The sequence below is a fragment of the Haliaeetus leucocephalus genome, unplaced genomic scaffold, assembly GCF_000737465.1.
Source record: "Haliaeetus leucocephalus isolate CR32 unplaced genomic scaffold, Haliaeetus_leucocephalus-4.0 Scaffold0, whole genome shotgun sequence".
Classification (NCBI taxonomy): domain Eukaryota; kingdom Metazoa; phylum Chordata; class Aves; order Accipitriformes; family Accipitridae; genus Haliaeetus; species Haliaeetus leucocephalus.
This window is the reverse complement of record NW_010972436.1, coordinates 7272388-7294055: the sequence shown is the minus strand read 5'-3', so window position 1 is coordinate 7294055 and position 21668 is coordinate 7272388. Positions and strand designations below refer to the sequence as shown.

Below are 21668 nucleotides of genomic sequence, written 5' to 3'. Positions count from 1 at the left end.
TAATTTTGTCGTTCTAATTAAAAAGTCATAATCAGTTTGTTCGCATCTAATTAATAACTTCCAGTTTCTCTGAAAAGAACCAAGTTTTAAAATGAGTGCTCTCCTGAAAAAAATCTGAATTTTATCAAGCTTCCCTATAAAATAGGAATATTTACTCATCATTCCTACTTAAAAGTCAACCACCGCTTTGGATTTGCTAGGAGTATTTTATCAATTTTATCTTGGGATATGCCTCTAATTAGCATTTTAGGAACTATATTTTTAAGGATATGTGAATATCCATGACCTCCATATTTCATCAACCTATTCTTAGTGTGCACATCATGAGCAATCAGAATTCTGTCTTCATAGCCTTCATCGATCAGCATACGAATCCTGCAAAAGTAAAAAGCACATCCGTCAGTGAAAGGTTCTCACTCTGCAGCAGCACAGAACTGGGCAGGATTTACGTTTTTCACGTTAGTGTACTGCTGGACTGTATTATAACTGAAAATACTTATTTTTAGGTCCTCAGAAGACATATTCCTTATACTTAATTGAAATTAAAACACATTATTGAATGAAAAAACCCCACCTCTGAAAACATACCACTACACATCTCAAAGCGGAGAAGGAAAACTCCAGTTGGCGCATGACTTTGCATTCCCAGTCCCATTAAGTCCACGGAGGAATTCAAGAGCTTCAGCATCACCAAGCATGGGACACAGGTTTTATAGATATGAGTAAGTAGTAATTTCCTACATAAACTCCTTTTCAGCAGGTTAGTTCTTGCTGCTGTCACAAAGCAAGTCCCATTACATTTGTTAATGACCAGACCCTGTGTGTGACAGGTCATTTAGGAAGCCTGGCTCAATTACACAAATACTTCCACATCTTTAGTTAATTCCCATTTAGCAAACCAGGGTAATAAAAATTTGAAGTTGTCAGCATCATATTCCATATAGACAGTTCCATATCATCCAAACACATTTCAAAGATGTTCATTAAAGAAGAAGATAAATAAGACAGGCATTGCACAGTGCTAGCATATGCCAGGAAATAAGAGGAGTTACTGTGGCGGCCCAGCTAAACACACTTGGCAAAATGACAAGAAGTCAGCTTGGAAAAAGAAGTGATCCTTCTGGTCACTCCCTTGTAGCAAGTCTGCTACAACAAGTCCTTCTGTTCCACATTTCACTCTGGTAACCTTAATCCTTTGCTCAGCTCATTTTTTAGAATTTATTCGGTGGATGTATGAACTCCTGTATTGCATGACTGTTAAGTTTCCCACTAAGCTTCCGTTTAGTTTGGCAGTAGATTGCAGCATTAAAGTGGCAGAGATGGATAGACCAGACCTGGAAAGTGCTCATTCCTCCTAAAGGCACCCAATTCCATCATTTGCCAGCACTGTGAAATTCTAAATCTTACCTTCCTGACTGTGTGTTGATCAGCAAGAAAGCAAATACTAGTTTTATAAGTAAGTAACTGCACTGTATCCGAAAGCCCTTACTGTCACTTTTTATTACAGTTAGTTATGAGGAGATACATGTAGCAGGATCAAATCAATATAGGCAGCAGGAAGAAGGCAAGAAAGACAGATCCTGGTAAAATATTAGCATCTTTCAAAAAAACACCATAAATAGTGCCATATAGTGCACAACACTACGTATACTGTAGTATTACAACATCACAAGTATCTTCTCCAGCCTGAAATACAGAGAGACCACAAGCCAAGTGGAGAGTAAGAGCAATGACACTGGAGAGACTAAGTTCTTTGCTGACCAAACATCTTCTTAGAATCATCTCCTTTCATATTTGGACTAATTTCATTGGTTGGAGAGGCACATGGTCCTTTATATTCCATATTCATTGCTGGTTTTTGCTCATTCCTGTAAGTCTAGTTAGTACTTGCTTCTGACTCAAAGAAAAACTGTCCCTGAAAAAATTCAGTTTTTTCCATTTAATGGCACTTCTAACTCAAATGCACATATTCACACCATACAATGAGAAGACAAATTTTTTGTATTTTTTTCCTATAAACAGCCTGCTGCAAGAAATACTCAAATGCCAGAGAGTTCAAGACGTTGGTGACTGAGCAAGTGTCATGGATAGAATGAAAACTTTGCCACGGTTGAACAAGCACTTGTTAACCAAGGCATAGTCCATTCTTCTACACATATTCTTCACAGTGCTTCTGTACACGCTGACCTCCCATGGCACAGGAGAGGGGGGAGGCACACAGGAGGGGAGCAACTTTACCTATTCTAAATGTGAAAGCTGTGGGTTCATTGCAACAGTTTAAAATACTGAGTGCAAGACTGAGAGCCCTCAAGACAGAGAAATGATTTCTAGTGTGAAAAGCAGCAGCAAAGACTTGGTAGTAAGTGGAATAGTAACCACGGCACCTTCTTAAGAAGAGAAGAGTCTGAAAACAGGGAAGATTAGTGTTGAGGTTAATCTGACAATGAGGGGGAGGGAAGCTATGTCTGAAATGTAAGCGAAAGCTAGAAAGTGACTTCAATAGTGATCAGGCATCATAAAATCTTTCTCATGAAGGAGAATTAAGAACTGTTTGTGACTCTGGAAGGAAAAAAGGCACACCCCTCAGAAACCTGCCACTTCACTGCACATGGACACTGTGGACAAACAGCACAGGAGGATCACACCTCTGGACAGAGTGGAAGGAGTGAGATGCCCATTCCCAGCTGATCCTACCTGTCTCAGTTTCTGGAAGGAATGCATCTCCTTGGCAAAACCTCGTGTTAGCACAGCCCAAGAGATTAGCTGTGCAGCTGAGCTGAGACTGCATGTGCTGACGAGAAGCAGGGAAGAGGTATCCTGCCAGTGGGCCCAATATTTTCATTGTGAGTGTAAGGAGCATGGGAGTTCTGAGGAGACAGAAATCTCATCCTTCAAAAGAGACAAAGGGCAAAAGGAGAGGGGGAAGAGAGGTGATAAAGTGCTTGAAAGAAAAAAGTCTGGTTTTCAGGACAGAAGCACAGGATCAAATCCACCCAAGACAAGCAGTGAGTTTTGCTCGGTTAGCACATTTGTGAGGCAATGTAACAGGCTCAGATGATGCTTAGTAGCAGCACTAGGTTTCCAATACTATGTTTCAAACAAAAGCCAAACCCTAACATAAATCCACTATCTCCAGCCCTTCCTTTTTTACAATCTATATAAATGCAGTAAATGATAAAATTCAACCAGATCAGCTTGGAATTAGGATAGAGAATGAAGTTAAAAAAGCTCTTGATCTTCTTCTCAAGCAACTTTCTGTAACACTATAAGTCTACATCTTCCTTTGCAGATAGAAGAAATTATAAATGCTGCTCTAAAGGTGTGATGGCAGCAGGAAAAAAAAAAGTCATTATTTTAGTATGAAAAAAGACAATTTTGAACAGCAAGCAGAATCACTCTGTGATGGCCTTAAAACAAGTACCAATAATATTCATATGTCAATGGCAATGCTATAGCTTAAACTGCATGGAAGCACATACCTTGCAACTCTTTCACTGTCGCTCGGCATGTCAATATCAGGATGGAACTGGTAATGAAGAAATTCTGTACCAAATAGGTCATACTCTAAATAGCATCCAAGTTTAGCAAATTCCAGAAGTTCCTTTGTATCAAATATAGTCCTACAGAACATATATAACACAAAGTCAGCATTGTAATAATAAGAAAAAAAAATCTCATGATGCAAGGATAGGTATTTTGTGATTTCCTACCTGCAAGGAACAAACCCAATAATCTAAGATTTAATTCATCCTTTTGAAAAACAGGAGTCCTGTTTGACACATGCAACTTAAGCTGATACAGAGCACTGTCCTTCTCACATTCATCTGGGACTTCATGCATTAAAAAAACCCAAAACAAACCCACCTCTTCCCCCATTAAATAATGAAAACATTTATGATAATCTTTAAATGGAAACAGGAGAGTTACTTACTTTTGATATCACTAACCCTCTCAACAGACAACCTAACAAGGAAGGACATTTAAGGAGCAGGTTAATTCATAGTGACATTTAAAAAAACAGACAATGGATTACTTACACAAGACAGATTTACTTTCCCAACAGAGTTACAAGAGACAGCTACATCCAGGGCTTGTTTCATCCATCACACACTGGTAATACACAACTTTGTCTTTAGTTTCTATTCTGTACAGTGCTGTTTCTAGATTGTCATTAGAACAGCAATATATCATTGTTTGCACTGGGATCTGGCCGGAACGCCTTAAGGAAACGCTCTCACCAAAATATATAATGGCACTGTGAGTACCTGGGACATGGGCTTTGCAGCAGATTTGAAAAGTGAAGGAACTAAAACCCATCACTCATTTGGAAAGAATGGCAACTGAAACAAGCGCTCTCTGGAATATTTTTGTTTCTTTGAAATATATTTACCAAGAGTATAAGCTATCCAAAGGAAAACAAAACCACTCAAATGATACATTGTAATTTTATCTTTATAACCACAATTTTTTTCATCTAAGGAAAAAAATAAGTTTCCACAAGAACAGCACAGTTAACCAAAAGGGCAGCAGTTTAATTTTTTTATTATTGCAGATATTGATGTCACAAAGTAATTTCACCCTATCCAATTACATCACAGTCCATTGCTATGGAAATGACTGATTGTGGCAGGCGCACCCACCCTGGTAAAGACCGAAACCCCTCAAAACCTCCCGACCGTTGAACCGCAGCTCTCCCCAGTAACGACTGTCACGTACACTCTTCGGTCCAAAGGCAAGGCCCTCAGTCAACGGAACACTTCGGTCAAAAGAAACTTCCCGACCATTAACCATGTATGACCACAGCTCAGATTCAACTGGGGTATAAATGGAGGCCCGCTGAAGGGCAAATGGAGCCAGTGCTCCTCAGAGCAGTGGGTCTGCAGTTGGGGGCTTGCCCCGTGGGTCGGGACGCTGCCCAAGGTAACTCCTGCAGGTTGAGAGCCCTCATCTTTTAGGTGAGTGATTGCACATTTTGGATCCTCATTTCTAAAGCTTAAGAATTTTTAAGTCGGTTGTGTATTATTAGCTCCGTTCAACATCTTGAACCTGTAGTTTACTAATATTTATCAGAGCACTAAATGATTTTGATTAGAACAAACTTCATTCTTAGTTTATCACCTGTTAAACAGTTTTGGTTACAATGAAGTTTATTTTGAGTTTATCACCTGCATAATTTAATTTCTTGTAAGCCTTCGCGACACTGATGTCACGATTTCAATATTATGACTTAACAACAGGACCAAGTAGGAGGAACAGATGGGTTGAGAGAGAGAAAACCCTTGTTCAAACAAGCCTGCCATCAGCAGGAGTCTAAGACTTGCCAACTGTAATTAATAAAAAGTGTTATTTTTAAATAAATGTTACAGTTTACAGAGATTGAACATTTATCACCAAATGAGTTTTCAAAGTGCAGAGCAAGAGAACGGGTTATTTTAGATCCAGCCCTGCTCAGTTCACAGGGAGATGGTAGCCAAGAGTATTCAATCCTGTGCAGGCGGCAAAAACCACCCAGCGATATATTTCAAAATCACAGCCAGAAAAATTTCTTTTTAAAACTACTGTTAGTGTTGTGCTTTTCGGTGCTCTGTCCCAACAAAGAGCAGGAGAGCTTAATTTCATCAGCTGTTGGGTCTCCTTGTAAACCACAGGGATGTAGCAGCAGCAGCAGTTCTCAGGTCAAATTGCTAATCTCTATGCTGGAATTAGGTGTTTGGGCAACACGTGTCCCTGAGCAGCCCTGAGTGCATGGAAAAGGAGATGGGACACAGAGAAGCATCCTGTAGTTTGGACCTCATCCATAAATTACGGCAGGGACACCCACCAAACCATTACCAAGCAGGCATTCGTAACGGTTGCTGTGAGTCTTCTAACAAAAGCTACTCAAGTGAATCAATGTTGATCTCTACCAAGATACCTTTATAACCTTAATCCCTAATAAATGGCCAAAGCCAAGACTGGATAGCTTTTGCTTCCCAGCCTTTATCTACACTATAGTTTCACTATGGACACTTGCTACCTTTTGTTCTAAGGTGCTAAATTGTAAAACATGGTAGCCAGGATTTTAGTTTTATCATTTGACTGTAAATCCACCTGAAAACTATCATTCTGTCTATGTCAAAAGCAGATATGAAATATGGAGCTATGTACAAATTTATCTCACATTTAAGGGACTGGGATGCTCCCACATGGATTTTTCTCACTGGAGGAGACTTAAAATGTTAAATGCACATTGCAAAGCCAAACTTCACGGTAGTTTAGAGTCTACGTTATAGCAAGTGCCAACCTGAATGTGTGAAAGTAATGATAGAAGGAGTATAAGGAAATGTCATATTGTGCATCAGCGGCAGTTAGTGAAACTGCACCTCTGTCTTGACTGTTTTCCTACTTATATTGCTTATTTTCCAGCAATCACTGACTTCAGTGATTTACAACAGTGTATAAAGGCAAAAAAACATAACTGGATGTTTATGTTGTATCAAAATGGCTATGTAACTACTGACACCTGCAGCTTGCTCAGTCCTCTTTCATAAAAAGATTTAAGTAATCAGTTTTTCTTTAAAAAGGAGAGAAAAATATAGCTATAGATACAATGGAATACAGGTAAACACATAAAGAAAGCCCATATCATTTATATATAATCAAATGTAAATAAAATTTCATGGCACTGAATTTTATGCTCCTAAAAATCCCCAAGTAAAACATTGAGCTCTGTGGGAATAGAAGACACCTGTAGCTTGATTTGCAAGCTCTTAAGAGCCTATAACCATTAGAAATTTGGAGCACAGTGCTTTTGCCTGTATTACACTCACATTGAGGGCAAACAATCCAATTGCTGAGAATCATATGACCACAGTCTCCATTATTCAGCAACTGGCCAAACTAATCAATGCTTGGATATTTTTCAGCTTACCATCAGCAACACAAGGTCACACAAAACTGATTTGGTAATAGAGGCTGTGTTTCTAAACCAGAGAGAGAAAAAATCATCCCAATTCATCTCCATGTCTGATGTGGTGCTCCTGGTTTTTGCTCTCAAGGAAACTAAAACTTAGCTCACTGGTCTATGCTAAGAACTATACAAAATGCAACTGTTTTCTTTTTAAGCAATATTTCTTCTGTCTGGTAGGAGAATCTTAAAGATCTGCCTTCTGCTTTGATCCCGAATCCAGCCAAATCAAGTTCTCCATTAGCTTCTGTGAGATTTTGGTAATGCCCTTAAGAGTGGCCCAGTTTTCAAAAACGCTGGAAGCCCAGCAAATTCCCACCCAATTTGGTGAGAGCTGCTCAATGTCCAGTGCTTTGTAAATACAGGGATTTGTGCAGGGATACAAATTAATGGAATTCCCATTTTTAAAATATGTGGCTACAGTTATTCCTAATCTCACTCCCAGGCCTTCAAAGAGAGCATTTAAAATCCCAAAATCTTTTTATCAATGTGAATCTAAAAGCTGATGCTGACTGAAGTGCTGGAAGCTGATCAAGCTCTATATAAGCAGTTATTTTTAAGTCAGTAAACTTAAAGATAATTCTTCATGTTGTGATCCCAGTGCACAACAGAAGCCTAGCTATTTGGAGCGTAGTTCCCCAAAACCCCAGTGAGTTGTGGCAACACTGCCAGAAGGACAGGAGAATAGTCTGCTTACCTGTCGAGGTGAGACATGACTGTTTTTGAAATATCGGCCCCAGCTTCCTGCAGAATGCGGATAATCTGGAAAGGTGCACCGCTGTTCCTGCCAGGATGGATGATAACGGGGCACCCAAGCTGTGACTGAGCCTGCGCTGTTGCCTGAAGCACTCTGTGTTCACTCTGAGTCAAAGGCCAGGAGCAACCTATTTCTCCCACCACACCACACTTGATGTTAGTCCCATCTGCTCCATTGAGTATCTCATCAACAATAATGCCTGTAAACTAGAGAACAGGAAAATGAGATTTGGGGTTATTAATACTATTTGTGTTAAATAAATTTGTGTTAAATAAATTTGGCCTATGGACACTGTGCTAGTTATACTCCCGAGATATTTCTGAACTTAACAGTTGGGTGTGTGAAAACACTGCAGTTAAAATCCGGTTTCTGTCAAGTAATGTTATGCTAGCCATTCACTGTGACCAAAATAAACACAGAAGCAAATCAATTTAACAGTATCCACTCACACAGTTGTCCAGATTTGCCAAGATAGCTGGTCTACATATAACTTGAACACTGATTTAGGCTGAGACTAATTTAAAAAAAAAAAAAAAAGTTCGTTTATCATGAAACCTGTGTCTCACACTCCTGAAGTGGCTCCAGAAACAATTCAATGTGATTTGTTGCAAAACAAGGGATCAGAGTTTCCTTGTCATTCAGATATTGAAGGTAGAAACTGGCAAAGATCCTGAAGAGACAATTTTAAGGCAAATCCTGCTTGTGGGAATGCCAACGCAAAACAACAGGAGCTCCGCTGACTTCAGAACTACAAGAACAAAGCTCAGCTGACAAATTTACTGGGTCAAAATTAGCTTGCTTTTAAAATATTCATAGGCAAAAAAGACATCAGAATCTCCTAAAAAAAGCAGTTTGTTACAAAAGCTTTAGTTTTTGTTACAAAAGCTTTAGTTTTTCTTTTCCAGAATAGGCCATAGATCTTAAAGCACACATTCAGAATCGAGAGCACAAAGTGGCACTGACGATGACCTTCTAACTCTTTGGCCCCAAATGTTAAAGGAAATCATGATTTTAAGGAAGAATGAAGTGAGCAGAGGAAGAAGGAATGTTTGCAAGCAAATCCAGGAAACTGAAAAACCCCAAACCAATTTTCAGATAAATCTGTGACTTATGTCTACTCCACACCTTGTCTCCTCAACAGCATCATACAACATATTGGTAAATACTCAACACACAAAAGTCAGTCCAAGCTATTACAATTCAGAACAGGCTTCTTTATCCTGTGATCACACACCTTCTGCTTCATGTACAACCAGTCTACCAACCATTTCTGTAGACAACCAGATACAGAATTCACTCCTCTCCTGAAGAACATCTCTCAAAATATTCAAATCGCCTTTGTCTAATCAGAAAACTTATCATCATGTCAAATTCACTGGCAAATGAGGAACCACCAGTTATCACAGATCAGGCACTGCACAACCCTTTCTAAGTAACTGTCTTCTTGATTGGATTAAGTATTGATTACCTGCTGAGTACAGGACATCTGTCTATCTCCAGCAGTCCACCAAATACAGAAGGGAAACCTTTGGCCCAAGAAATCTATTTGTATCAAATTTGAAGTGATGGAGGAGTATTTAGGAAAAGTAGTGTGGTTCCATACAGCTTGGGCCAGCTTGGGTCCAGTGTGGTTGGCAGCGCTGCTCAAGTTTTGACCATTGATTTTTAAAATTAATTTGACTAATTTGTAAACTGTGACAGATTTTTAAAAAATTTTCTCAGCTCTGTTCATCCACATTCACAGCCTCCTGCCTTGGAGAGTTCCCTTCCCTCTTCTCCCTATCATCACATTTTCTTATTAAAAGATGAATGATTATTTATTATTATAGGAATATCTGGGGACCTCAGTCATTATTAACACACTGTCTTAGGCACCGTACAAATAATCTGATGTAAACTCTGCCCTGAAAAGTCTGGACAAATGGTAGAGAAGAGAGATATAACATACAGCAGCCTGAGCAGAGAATGATTTACAACTGTCCTATAAATATTGCAGTTATTTATGCTTTTTACAGGAATTCTGGGTGATCTCATTAGGAAGCAATTAGCCAGAAAAAGAGACAAAAGAGGTAGAAGGGATACACTCCTTCCTTAAAAATTGTAAAAAGAACAGGATAATTGGTGTTGTACCAGATGCCCACACATGATGTACTCTATTTTACTTTTACTGTTGCATTATAACAAACTCCTGAGAGAAAATGAAGCTTAATTGGAAATGCTGACAGATAATCCCAGCACACTCAAGTAGAGCTGGTCCAGCTATAATACACAAACACTAATGCTGTTCCCAAGTTTTTTTCACGTTGAGAACTTATAGATACCATCTATTTTGCTGGAATTTCTCTCCAACTTTGATTCACCCAGGGATAATTCATACAAGAGAGACACTGAAGCAATGGTTAGGACTCACCTGCTCCACTGTCATGGCCTGTGTTTGAGAAGAATGAGTGGAATCCACATAAAACCCAGCCCCAGCAATAATATGGACTCCAGTTTCTTCAGCAAGTTTCTTCAAAGTATTCATATCCCGACCAATTCCTGTGGTCGTGTTTTCCACAATCGTCCCACCACCTGCTGCTTTAAAATGCAACAGCTCCTCCTTCACAGCATCTGTTTCCTGATACAAAAGAAGGTTTTCTTTATGGCTGTAGGGATTTTGCTTAATCCAAAACAAGTTCTTCATCTCAATGGGCGCATCAGACAGATGCTCTTGGCCTGGAGAAGGTGGACAATAACAGCCGCTGTAGTTCATAGTCAAGTGTTCATGAGTCAATGTGTAGCCAAGGCAGTCTGGCTCCACAGGGCCCAAGACAGTCTGCGCTTTGCCTCTCAAGAAAGGCATTTTTCTTCAACAAAAGGGAAAAAAATAATCAGATTCTAAAAGAATCTGGGAAGGAAGAAGAAAGGAAACAAAGACATTTCAGAAAGAGCAAACTTTTCTTACACAATTTCTGAATTCCCTCCTCCCTCTCACGCACATACCTACACGCTGTGTGTGTTCGCTGGAATGTTTTCAAACGCTGTTTCCAGTAGAGTTGCCAACATGAAAAATAAAGCATTTATTTTACCCAACTGCACTGGTATCAGTACTGTAACAATGTAAAAATATCACATTCCAGTACAAGGAAATTGTGATCATTTATTGTGCTATAGTCAATATCACATTAAGATAAATGTTTCCTATTTAATAACAACCACTGCATGTTCATTTAGGATTCTCTGCTCTTCAGCAACTGACAAATTTGTCAGCTTGAGCCACCAGATGAAGATACTTGGCACCAAGGCTGAGTATTCCTTACTGGTACATTCAGCTTAATTATCTGTGTCCTCCAAGACTCACTTGCCCCCTTCGCGTGCTGAGGAAGCTGTCCGTGTTTGGGCACCTGGTCTGCCCCTCTGTAGGAGGAACGCAGGGATGGGGGTGAACATCTGCTCCTTCGGCTTCAACAGGGTCTCAGGTTCTCCTGCCAGCTGCGCTGTGGAGGTCTGGAACAGCCCAGGACAACTCCTCCAAGGCTGACAACAGTCACTAAAGATACAGTGTGGCCCCCAAACAGCGAGGCAAAAGCCAAAGTGCTTTTCCCATCAGGTTCATTCACCAAATATTTTACCAGTTAAGAACGTGCCTTAACCTAACACCTAACTTTATACAGCTCAGCCTCTGAGAGACTTCTTTCTTCATCTTTAACATGAACGAAACAATGTTATTTCTCAAAACTTCAAATGAGTGGTGACAAAGATACAGGTTGAGGCTACTGCCTGCAGTTGGTTCATGTCAAAGGCAACTGCCCTCTGGGAGTTTGGCCTGACTCACTGCAGGTTAGAATTAGCTGAAGCTCTCTCCATTGGGATTTTGGGGTATTTTCTTCTTTTGGGAGCGGGGGTAGTCTTTTTAGTTTATGTGCCATATTAACGTTAAACATAGCTGACTACCCAGTTCATGTTAGATCTTCCTGATGCTAGTTGCAAAGGCTTGAGGATATATAGTTATAATCCCTAGTCAACCAAAATCATCAGTTATGAAACAAAATACATGTTTAATCATGTCCAGAGGACAGGACTAACTAGAGCATGCATTATTGATTAAAGACAGAGGTCTTTCCCATTTCTGTCTCCCTTTTAGTCAGTAATATCACAAACATGGGTTTGTTACTGGTGAAGCCCTCGGAGGACGTTTTCCTTTTAACTGCTAAAGTTAATCTACCAGGATGACAGAAAAACTGAAATCTGAAGGGCACTGAACTCTACATATCAAAGGGCACAAGAATGTCAAGATCTCTTTGGGGATACTTTCATCTCATGAGAAGCAGTCATTGCCAGAGTACCAATGTAAGAAAGTGACCCAGCCCCTGCAAAAGGCAGATATCACCTGCCTAGTGAAGTCTGTAGAGCTGGCAGCTATTTTCATATGAAAACTTGGCCATCCATAAGAAAGAGAAAGGACTGACTATGTTTGCTTGCTTTGTGTAAAAGCAGACTTAGGAAGAACTGTTCTTTTATGAATTTCATTTCTAGACTAGTGTGTTGACTTGTTTGAGAAGGCAGAAGAATAATTACTCTCATAGAACAGACTGCTGGCTGATTAATATAATGATTTATTTTTTGCCAAATAAATTAAGAAGTACATGATTTCAGAAAATATTATTCTTGAGCAAATAATTAAAAGCAAAATACCTGTCTTAGAAACTGCTGCTAGCTGCAATTCAATTAAGTTGTCCAACCCAGTTATTAATTCCATCCTTGAACAAAGCTGATGCTCTACAGAGCAACCCACTATTTTGGAGAAAGTTCAATGATCTGAGTCATTCTTATATGCACAGCAAAGAGACTAACATAATTCTAAGATAATTGCATTACCTTTGCTTCTCCCCTCCCTCCCCCCTTTTTTCTGACGTTCAATATCTACACTCAGGTAATCAGTAAAACCCTGACAGCATAAAGAGTGATAACTACTCTCTGCATTGGAGACAGACTTTCTTTCCCCATGTTCACTGACAATTTTCAAATCCATTTGTTAAGTTAGGAAAACAAACCTATATAAGTATTTTGTTACATAATTAAATATACAAGTATTGAAGTTCTTTTGATAAAACTTGACACAAATTGATTACAGTCTGTTTCCTTAACAAGTTTCCACTTCAGTTTTTTAGCTATTTAATAGTGCAGTTACTCAAAAAGGCCACTCTAATTGAATGTGAATTTTTGCTCACTTTCAGATTACTACTTTGATAAAAAGTTGACTTTCAACATTTGTTCACACTAATTCCTTTCTGACACAGTTAATTTAGATTACCCTTAATTAATCTGGCCTGCCCACTGCGAAGACCTATGGTTGTGTGTGTGAGATCTTCTTACAGCCTGAGGCTGCTGTCTTCTGATTTATAACAGCAGGAAACATCTAAAATTACCAGTTCCAGTGCCAGGTTTCTCTTGTAGCAGATACCAATCTGTTGATTTTTAGACTCTAGATTTAAGATTATAGCACACATACAGAGTTTACAGAACCAATGCCTACTATTGAACCTTTTGATTAAGGCCAAGGATTTTTATAAATATAAGCAGCATCACAAAAACAGAAACTGACAGAAACAGCATTTAAAGTAGGCCTAATTTTATCTGCATGAAAAATATGATTAATATTAATGTCTGTGCCTGCTTACTAACACAGTTTTAGAAACCTACTGCTTTTAATAAAAAAATTATGAAAACTAAAGACAGCCAACAACCTGTGACTGGAATTATTTTTAAAACCACTGTCCCGATATCTTCCCTACTGTCATTTACATAGGCAGCATGCTCTGATTATGCTAAAATAATATATTATTCCTAGTAAGATTCACCTGATGGAACCAGAATTTAATTAGTGTCTTTAAAACAGATTTTAGGGGCAAACAGCTTTTAAATGGAATAAGGACTACTGCTTAATTTAAGCATGTATATGTTACTACACAAATCAATGTTTGTGTGCTTTACTAATGAGTTGCATGCCCTGTTTTATGTAGAACTTTCTTCTGAGAAAGTTTCTTCTTTCATACACCAAGGACTGAATTCATATCACCTCATTTAACCATCTAAAATGATGTATGTCTTTTACAGAATAATCATCTAGACCATTTTCATAGTGGAGATGGAAAGACATATCTATAGGCAACTCATCCAGCCTATTTTGAATGTTTCTGATAGGACAGGTAATACTGGCCTCCTTCCATGGACTACAGAGGGAGCCAAGAAACAATCTTGGACAAGACAAGTATATTTTAGATGGTCCTACATAAGATGTGTGAATCTTAACCCAGTCTGAGGGGAGGGGAAGGGTGTCGATTCCTATGACAAAAGATAAATAGGTAGGCTCTTCTCTGGCAATAAGAGGTATTTTGGGTTTGGAAATGACTAGTTTATGCTGTGGTATTGCCAAGGTGCTCTTGCATAGACCAAGGCTTCTCTGCTCCAGGTGCTGTATAAGCAGAGAAAGAAATGGTATATTTCCTGAAAATTACACATTCAGATAAAAAGAAAATGAGAATTGCTTTAAGATATAAACAAAACTTGTATTATTTCAGAACAGCCTTGAAACAATACCTTAACATTTCTGTAAAACTCTGGACAAATCTTTACAACCACCAATTGTATGGTGCATAAAATACAATTCTCACCATTAGTCAGCTGCTAAATACTGGCAAAGTAAATATTTTTCCTAGAGGTACTGTTAAGAGAAAAGAGACTTGCTGCTAAAAAGGTCATGGTACTGCATTCCTGATTCTGGTAAAAACTCCACTGAGTTCAATAGATGTTTTGCCTGAATACTGATGACAAGATTTGTGTTTTTGCTTTTCCCATCTGAAACTTGCGCTTCAGTCATTGTGTCATTTTAATAGTCTTCTAATGGGAAGTCTCTCTAGGTTCGCATTAGTTGCTTCCTACAGTAATCTTGTATTGCTGAAACATTATAATCACATAAACACAGTTTCCACATGCTAATGCCGCATTTGTTTTGATTTGGTAAGCACATTTTAATGGTATTAGCACAGATTCTCTCTAGACTTGTATGGGAATAATTTTATTGCCATTATATTACAACGTGAGATTACAGTGACACTAAATCCAGATTGCTGTGACACAAAATTTACAAAAAAGCAAAAAGAATGGCTCAACAGGTATTTATTATATTCAAAAAAAGTTAAACACAGCTGCCATTTAGAAACAAAGGCTGCCCTGGCTACATCAAGAGCATTGTAAGTGAGTCTTTCCTTTATAACCATGCAGTCCTAGGAAAAGTGACATAGTGCAGGTTTGCTGTATATTTACAGATGAAGGAAATGCTTTGAGCATTCAATTCTACTGTGAGCAACTTCTACAGAGCGTGTAAAAGCCCCAAATTAGAAATGCATGACATTTGTAGTAAATTACCATTAGCTAATCTATGTGGTGTTATCTCACCATTTCCCACATGTAAACATTTCTCAATGAGGGAAAAAGTTAGCAAGACAAAGGAATAGGAGAGGCAGAGGGTAGGAGAACACATGTAGACTGTCAGGAAGAATTTAAAAAATGAACTTCTTTCCCTCTTCCCCCATGCTTCTGCCAACTCTGTAGAGGTTTAGGGGCTGGAAGGAACTCAATACTGCCACCACGGTTCTTCCTCTTCCCCATCAGACAAGCAAGTTTCCTAACTTCTCTGACACATAGGTGCCAGATCTACATTATCATCTTCAAAAATTCATTCAGAAGCACTAATTACAGAATAAACATGCCTGAAACTCAGCTCTCTCTCATACACTGCTTTCAATAAGCATGGCTTTTTTTCCTCATGCACAGCGTCAGGGAAGTGCAGCTACAAGGGCTGTGGAGCAGAGTTCACCACAGCTGACTGGGTGAGAGCAGCAGGACTGAACTTGCACCTGCTCCAGGACAGATACAGGCTTACCTGTCATTTAGCCCAGCAATTCCCTCTGTGTCAATGTCTGCAAAGGTGTCCAACAGCCTGTGACACCATACTCCTACACAGGTACTCTCACAGCACCACTAGTTGTCTCTGTGTTAGGCGAGTTAACAGCACATCTCATACTGCTTTTGGTTTATTTTGCCCAAGAAACAGAATTTGGAAAAGAGGTAAACGTACTATGAAAAATGCAGGTTTCTGGGCAAACTCCTGTCTCTTCTGCAGAAATGGCAGATATGCTTCTCTGAAGCTAACACAGATTATTCTCATTGAAGTCCTAATTGTTCCTCTTTGTCTTCAGAATTGACATTGGTCAGAAGTCACATTGGTCTTTTTCCTGTCCCAAACTGGAGCTATGAGATAATCATGATTTGCTAAATTTCAAGCTAACTCAGAAAAATGAGCCAAGGAAAATAATCTTACCTATTCAGAGGCATTTGTTTTGGTTTTTTTTTTTCACTACCTTCATAGTCTGTTAATTAAAAAAAAAAAACCAAACAAGTATCATGACAGCTTTTCACGGTACGGCCCCTTGTCTAGTGCGGAAGTGTACTAAGGGGGTAAGGGCATGCTAGTACTTCCATGAGCATCAACACTGAGGCAAGGTGTCCTTGCATCCTAAGGATCGATGTCACTCAGGAGATTTTTCAAGCCTTGACTAAAGCTCTTCTCAGAGAGGAGGGGAATGCTTACAGTGCGTCTCTCCTACAAGAACTCCTGTCTAACCCCATATGAGCATATGTTGCAGCTCTTCCCTTAATGGGGCACCTGCAGTTTCCCATCTTTGGGCGGATATATTTTCATGCACGTAAGAACCTCACCACTTCAGATATGTGTAATCTCTCAACTGGGTAGAAATTGGCCAACAGATTCAAAACCTAGAGAACTCTTGGGGGAAATATTTAAAAAGCATCACCTATCACTACCTTTGCACATTTTTTCCTGAAGCACACTGTTCTGGAGATACTCAGAATAGTGGGTTAATGCTGTGGCCTTCAGTGACCTACTTCTGGTCCCCAAACCATTCAGAAACATTTATTTCCTTTAGAAGCCAAGCTAAAAGAAATGCTAAATATTGTTTTTCACTAGATTTCCTATATATGCTTTGAACAACCAAAAAACCTTTACACTGTAGAAGTGAGAAGGGATACTGAAAGTAAGTCTTTATATAAAGTTACAATATGTGCTATGAAAAAACTAGGAGAGCTTTAGCCAAGTCTTATATAAGCCTACAATGATAAAGAGAAGTCCCAGCAAAACATGCATGTACACACACCACCGTAGTTACATTGCTTGAGTGGCACTGGCAATGTTCTAGGACCTAAAAGCAAAGTCACTTAAATTTTAAAAGAAATTTAAACACTATCACACATACGTGAAAGGCCAATATATTGATTCCCTGCCCTCAGAACCTCCAAAAAGCATGCTCTGGGGAGAGGAACTGGGCAAGTCAGAAGCAAAGCTTTTAAATGTTCACCTGAAAGGATAAGTGAAAATTCTCACTGCATATTCCCTCCATTGCTTCACTAGTGGCAGACAGATAGACCTTCTAGCTTCACATGGTTTGGGGGTCACATTCTTGCTCTAGCTAGGCTTTGAGCCAGACATAAATAAAACAGATTTCTTCCTTACAGTTGAACAGCCACACCAGAACAAAGTGCAGCCTCTCATATTGATTTCACAGTATGGCCATAACTTTGGGATCAAAGCAAGCACATGTGATCTGCACATGACCATTTGCCCCAGAGGCAGAGTCTAAGCCACTCAGTATGTAATACTTTGCACATTTTTTTAAATTGGTTGAAGTTCAGCTGTTGTGAACAGAATAGTCAGACTTTTATTATACCTTATTTCTGTGCAGATAACAGTCTCAAAATCTAGGCTTCTCCAAGCAAAGTCACATTGAAGTTTCTCTTCCTCAGAGAGATCCGAGACCAACATCCCCATAAGTGTTTTGTTCATCAACATCTCCTTCAGAAGAACTTCAGGGGATTTTACATTTTGGGCAGCTTCCAAAATTACTCCTGATAAAAGGTCAGATAAAATTTCTCCCCTAGGGTCCAACATTAAATTAATTATATTTTACATGCACATATAGTGGGTTTAGGCCAAAAATTCAGAACTGAAGTCACATTATGCTATATGCAAATATGGGCTGAGTCCTGCATGTTGATACATACATTTGTATTCTTAAGCCTAAACAGAATTGTATTTGCTTCTCATGGGTGCTGGGCTACAAGCACATACTCTCTTTCTTGCTAGGACAAGATGATACAGGAAAAAAGTCTGTGCTTTTCAGGAATGCATGTCCAGTCTTCATTCCCTCTAAATTTCAAATTTGAAAGAAGCATACATCTAACTCTACTCTTACTGTTATTCTCATGGACTTAAATTGTTTTTTTGCTTAAGGTCATATACGCTGAAATATTTTCACATAAGCTTAAAACATTTCAGTAAGCATGTTGGATGGAGCATTATCACTCACTGGTGCAGCACCATCACCAAGAGCCACACCAAATCACTCTATGGATCTTTACAAGCAGAAATAAAGAGAAAAGGGATGGAGGTCTAAGACACCAAAGAACAGACATCACCCTTCTCACCACACAAATCTAAGCAATGGAAGAGCGATGTTCATTACTACCTCCTGATCAAGACTGGACATTACTAGCTAGAAAAATTCAGATGAACCCCAAGGTCAGCTTCCAGCAGAACGTACAAGTCACCAATCCACTGAAACCTGTAAAGCCATGCACAGTGGAAAACAGTGTGGAGATGGGCTTCAGTGCCTCATTCAAGATCATAGACTGCAGCAACTGGGATAAGCAGGGACTTCCAGAAAACCACTTTCTTTACTAGTGAGAGATGGGCTTAGATGCACACAACTAAATTCAGTTCCCCACTACTGCAAACTGTATCCCAAAACTTGCAACCAATCTGAAAACCCACTGGAAAAAAAATACCCTGAGGAAAGCCTTCACAGTTTCCACTGTGACTGTTCTCTATGGCTGTGTCAGAAAATGGAAGCCATATGCCCTTCTCAAGGTCTGCTTCTGCTGTAACAAGAAACTAGCCCACACAAAAAAAGTTAATGTGAGCCAAGGCAAAGCTTAAAGCTGATGGGTGTACCTTAAGCATTATCTTTTAACTTAGAGACTGCCTTTGCAGAGTCTGCATGCTTTGTCAGTGGTCAAAGTCAATGACCTCTTGCTTGTATAACTCCTGTTGTTCCAAGTTCTTACCCTCGGCCGGATACAATAGTGAAACAGCAGGAACAACCAACACACACAAGCTGACAAGGCTGTCAGGTCTCCTGCATATCCTTCTGCTTTCTTTCCAGGTATTGCCGAATCTTCAGTCTTCACAAGAACTGGACACAGAACCCTGCCACTGTTTTGTCTTGTCTGAATGTGGTATCACAGTAGTTCTGAAAGAAGATACAAACTCGGTATCTTTGTCCTGGAAACTATTAACTATCTGTTTTTTAAAAAATCCTTGCTACCCAGTCTGAAGTGAGTAACAAAGAACCTAGTCCTGCAATAAAGTTTACAACTCACAAGAGTTTGAGCAGTAAGACCAGTTGAACATTTCCAGACCCATCTGAAAATGACCCATCTGCCAGAAGGTACACAAATCACAGCAAACAAAGAGTTAAATTCCTTTCATTTGGTGACTAGTCCTCACTACAGTGACTCCAGACAGGGCAATGACAACTGTAGGATAAAACAATTCTCCTTTTACACTTTGAGGTAAGAGGTGAGATCCCAAAAGAGCAGAAAAAGAGAGCACCTCAGCAGGTAACATACATACCGTTCTTCTTTGGTCCCCCCTCCTCCACAGAAGTAACTTCAGGAAAAACTCTGTGGCTTTGGCTCCACACAAAATTAAGGTTTCAGAATATCTTTGAGAAGAGTGATCCTACATGCTTCCAAGATCCAACTGAAAAACTGTGATTTACTTAAAACTGTGATATAAGAGATGTGGTGGCCTTTCTTCTTACTTTCTTCTTCTTATCCAAGTAGTTAAATACTTCTGAAACATATCCCAGCCATTGCTAGAACAAAATGCCTTTCTTGGATTATTACCCACATACATATTTACTATCAGACCAAAGACATGGCCACTACTTAGAAAATTGTGAGGTAAAACTTTTAAAATTGTGACCAGAAAGTTATGTTAAAGCAGAAAACCTATCCTACCAGTTCAGGGCGATGGGACACTTCCTTTCCCTTCCAATACAGCTGGTAACGCAATGACTTGTATATTCTCCAGAAATACAAAAGATCTAAGTTCAAAACTGCTCTGAATCAAACCAGGGACTTGAACCTTATGTTTCCACAAACTAGATGGATTTCTAATCCTCCTCCTACCAGACAGGTGGCCAGTCTGATGCAATCAGAAGTCTCCTTTCTCTGTTTTCATGAAACCTTAAGAAGTCCTGGTTTCAGCTTACTAAAAAAATTAACCTTGTTCAGTATTTCAAGTTTTGAAAGATGGAAAAAAAATATTTTAGATCTACATCAAGTGAAATAAGAAATAAAATCCACAGAATGTTCAGAGAAATAGTCCTTTAATAAACTCGTTGGTGCCATATGCTTCACTATATACACTGATTTTTATATATGAGGAGCAAGCTGACGGTTCCCTAACCACAGAGGGAAGCACTGACACTTGTTCCTGCTCCGCCATGCATTAATTTAGTAAGTTAGCACTGGTCACCTATGTAAAATGTAATTAAGCATCTGAATGTCATTGTTGTCACCTTTGATTATAACTTAAAAAATGAACATCATGATGATGATGACGACACGATAGCAAATATTATGTCTGTTAAATTCCAAAACATGAGAGGCATTCGTAATAATAAATGACACTTACGTAGTCTTTCATATAACAATCCCAAAGTACCTGACAAAAAGATACAAAACTACTTATTAAAAGCATCGCTTCACCCATCACTGAAACACAGCCCCCAGCAGAAAGCAAGCAACAACCTTTAAACACTACAGAACATATTACAACAGAGGATGTCGAATAATGTATCCAGCATAAAGCACAGGGGAATTCCAGACAAGCAAAACACAATTTTCCAAAAGCAAGGGACCTCCGGCTAAAAATTTGTTTCATTCAAGAGCTATCACAAGCCTCTAGCATACAAAAGACACCATCCTTAACAACAGACGCACCTTAAAAAAAATAATTATACCTACAAGTTTCGCAGAGATCATATATACATTCATGTATTTGCTAGGCCAAAAAATGCTCATCTGAGTTCCTCACCAACAGGATTTGTATGCTTCAACTTGGGACCAAGCTCACCACAACAACAGGACCTGCTGCAGGAGGGGCTGCCAAACGCCCAAGGCCACTGTTGGGCAGTGGCTTGGCTACAGCGCTGAAGCACGTTTGGCAGAGGGGACCTGAACCTCCCTCACTCAGAACCAGCACTGCTCTCCACAGCTGGCCAAACTGGTGCAAGGGGAGGAGAGAGCAGGGCATCTGCCGCAACTGTGTCTTGTAAGGGGCAGCACACCTCAGGCCACAGAGAAAACACATGGTGTATGGATCCCAACAAGGCTCACAGGCAAGTCTGGGGCTTTGCTGTTGAGCCTCGTCAAGCTTAAGCAACGCTGGAAGCATGTTGCAGAGGGCTGCGGGTGCTTCCAGATGGAGAGGCAGCTGAAGGCAGGCTTTGAAGGTCCTGGTTTTGGATTGAGGCATTTGTTCCTTCACGGAGCCACCCTCAGGGACTGACGGGAGAGGAGTACTGGAGAAGACGTAGTTCCAATATTTAACTTGTTATGACTGTACAAATATTAAATACCAGCACTAATAATAGCAGCGTAGCTTCGCTCACACGGTGAAGCCCGCCCGAGCTGGGGGGTTACTCTGCCTATAAGTATCATCCGATCCTGTGAAACGCTTTTCCAGAAAGGAGGTTCGTCACCTCAAGCTCCTGACCTGCCGCGGGTCTCCCCGCAGGAGCCCTGCCTGCCCCGGCGCCGCTGTCCCGGCCGCCGTCTACA

At 39.7% G+C, this 21668-nt stretch overlaps 1 protein-coding gene across 2 annotated transcripts; it reads right to left on the bottom strand.

Moving 5' to 3' along the window:
• On the bottom strand, nt 1–10548 carry PTER (phosphotriesterase related). 2 transcript variants are annotated; one of them, XM_010576117.1, is made up of 4 exons: nt 10114–10548; nt 7644–7909; nt 3480–3620; nt 1–375 (listed from the first exon to the last, which is right to left on the bottom strand). In XM_010576117.1, the coding sequence occupies exons 1-4, from the start codon at nt 10543–10545 to the stop codon at nt 165–167; spliced, it is 1050 nt and encodes a 349-aa protein (XP_010574419.1). In that variant the 5' UTR covers nt 10546–10548; the 3' UTR covers nt 1–164. The 2 variants fall into 2 exon arrangements, with proteins under 2 accessions (XP_010574419.1, XP_010574505.1); XM_010576203.1 differs by lacking the exon at nt 3480–3620 and having other exon boundaries at nt 165–375.
• Between the last annotated feature and the right edge of the window lie 11120 nt (nt 10549–21668).

Coding starts and splice junctions, on each gene's coding strand:
- PTER (XM_010576117.1), bottom strand. CDS start 10,545: ATGCCTTTCTTGAGAGGCAAAGCGCAGACTGTCTTGGGCCCTGTGGAG. Junction 7,910..10,113: donor AGGCCATGACAGTGGAGCAG/GTGAGTCCTAAC, acceptor CCTGTTCTCTAG/TTTACAGGCATTATTGTTGA. Junction 3,621..7,643: donor GTCATGTCTCACCTCGACAG/GTAAGCAGACTA, acceptor TATGTTCTGTAG/GACTATATTTGATACAAAGG.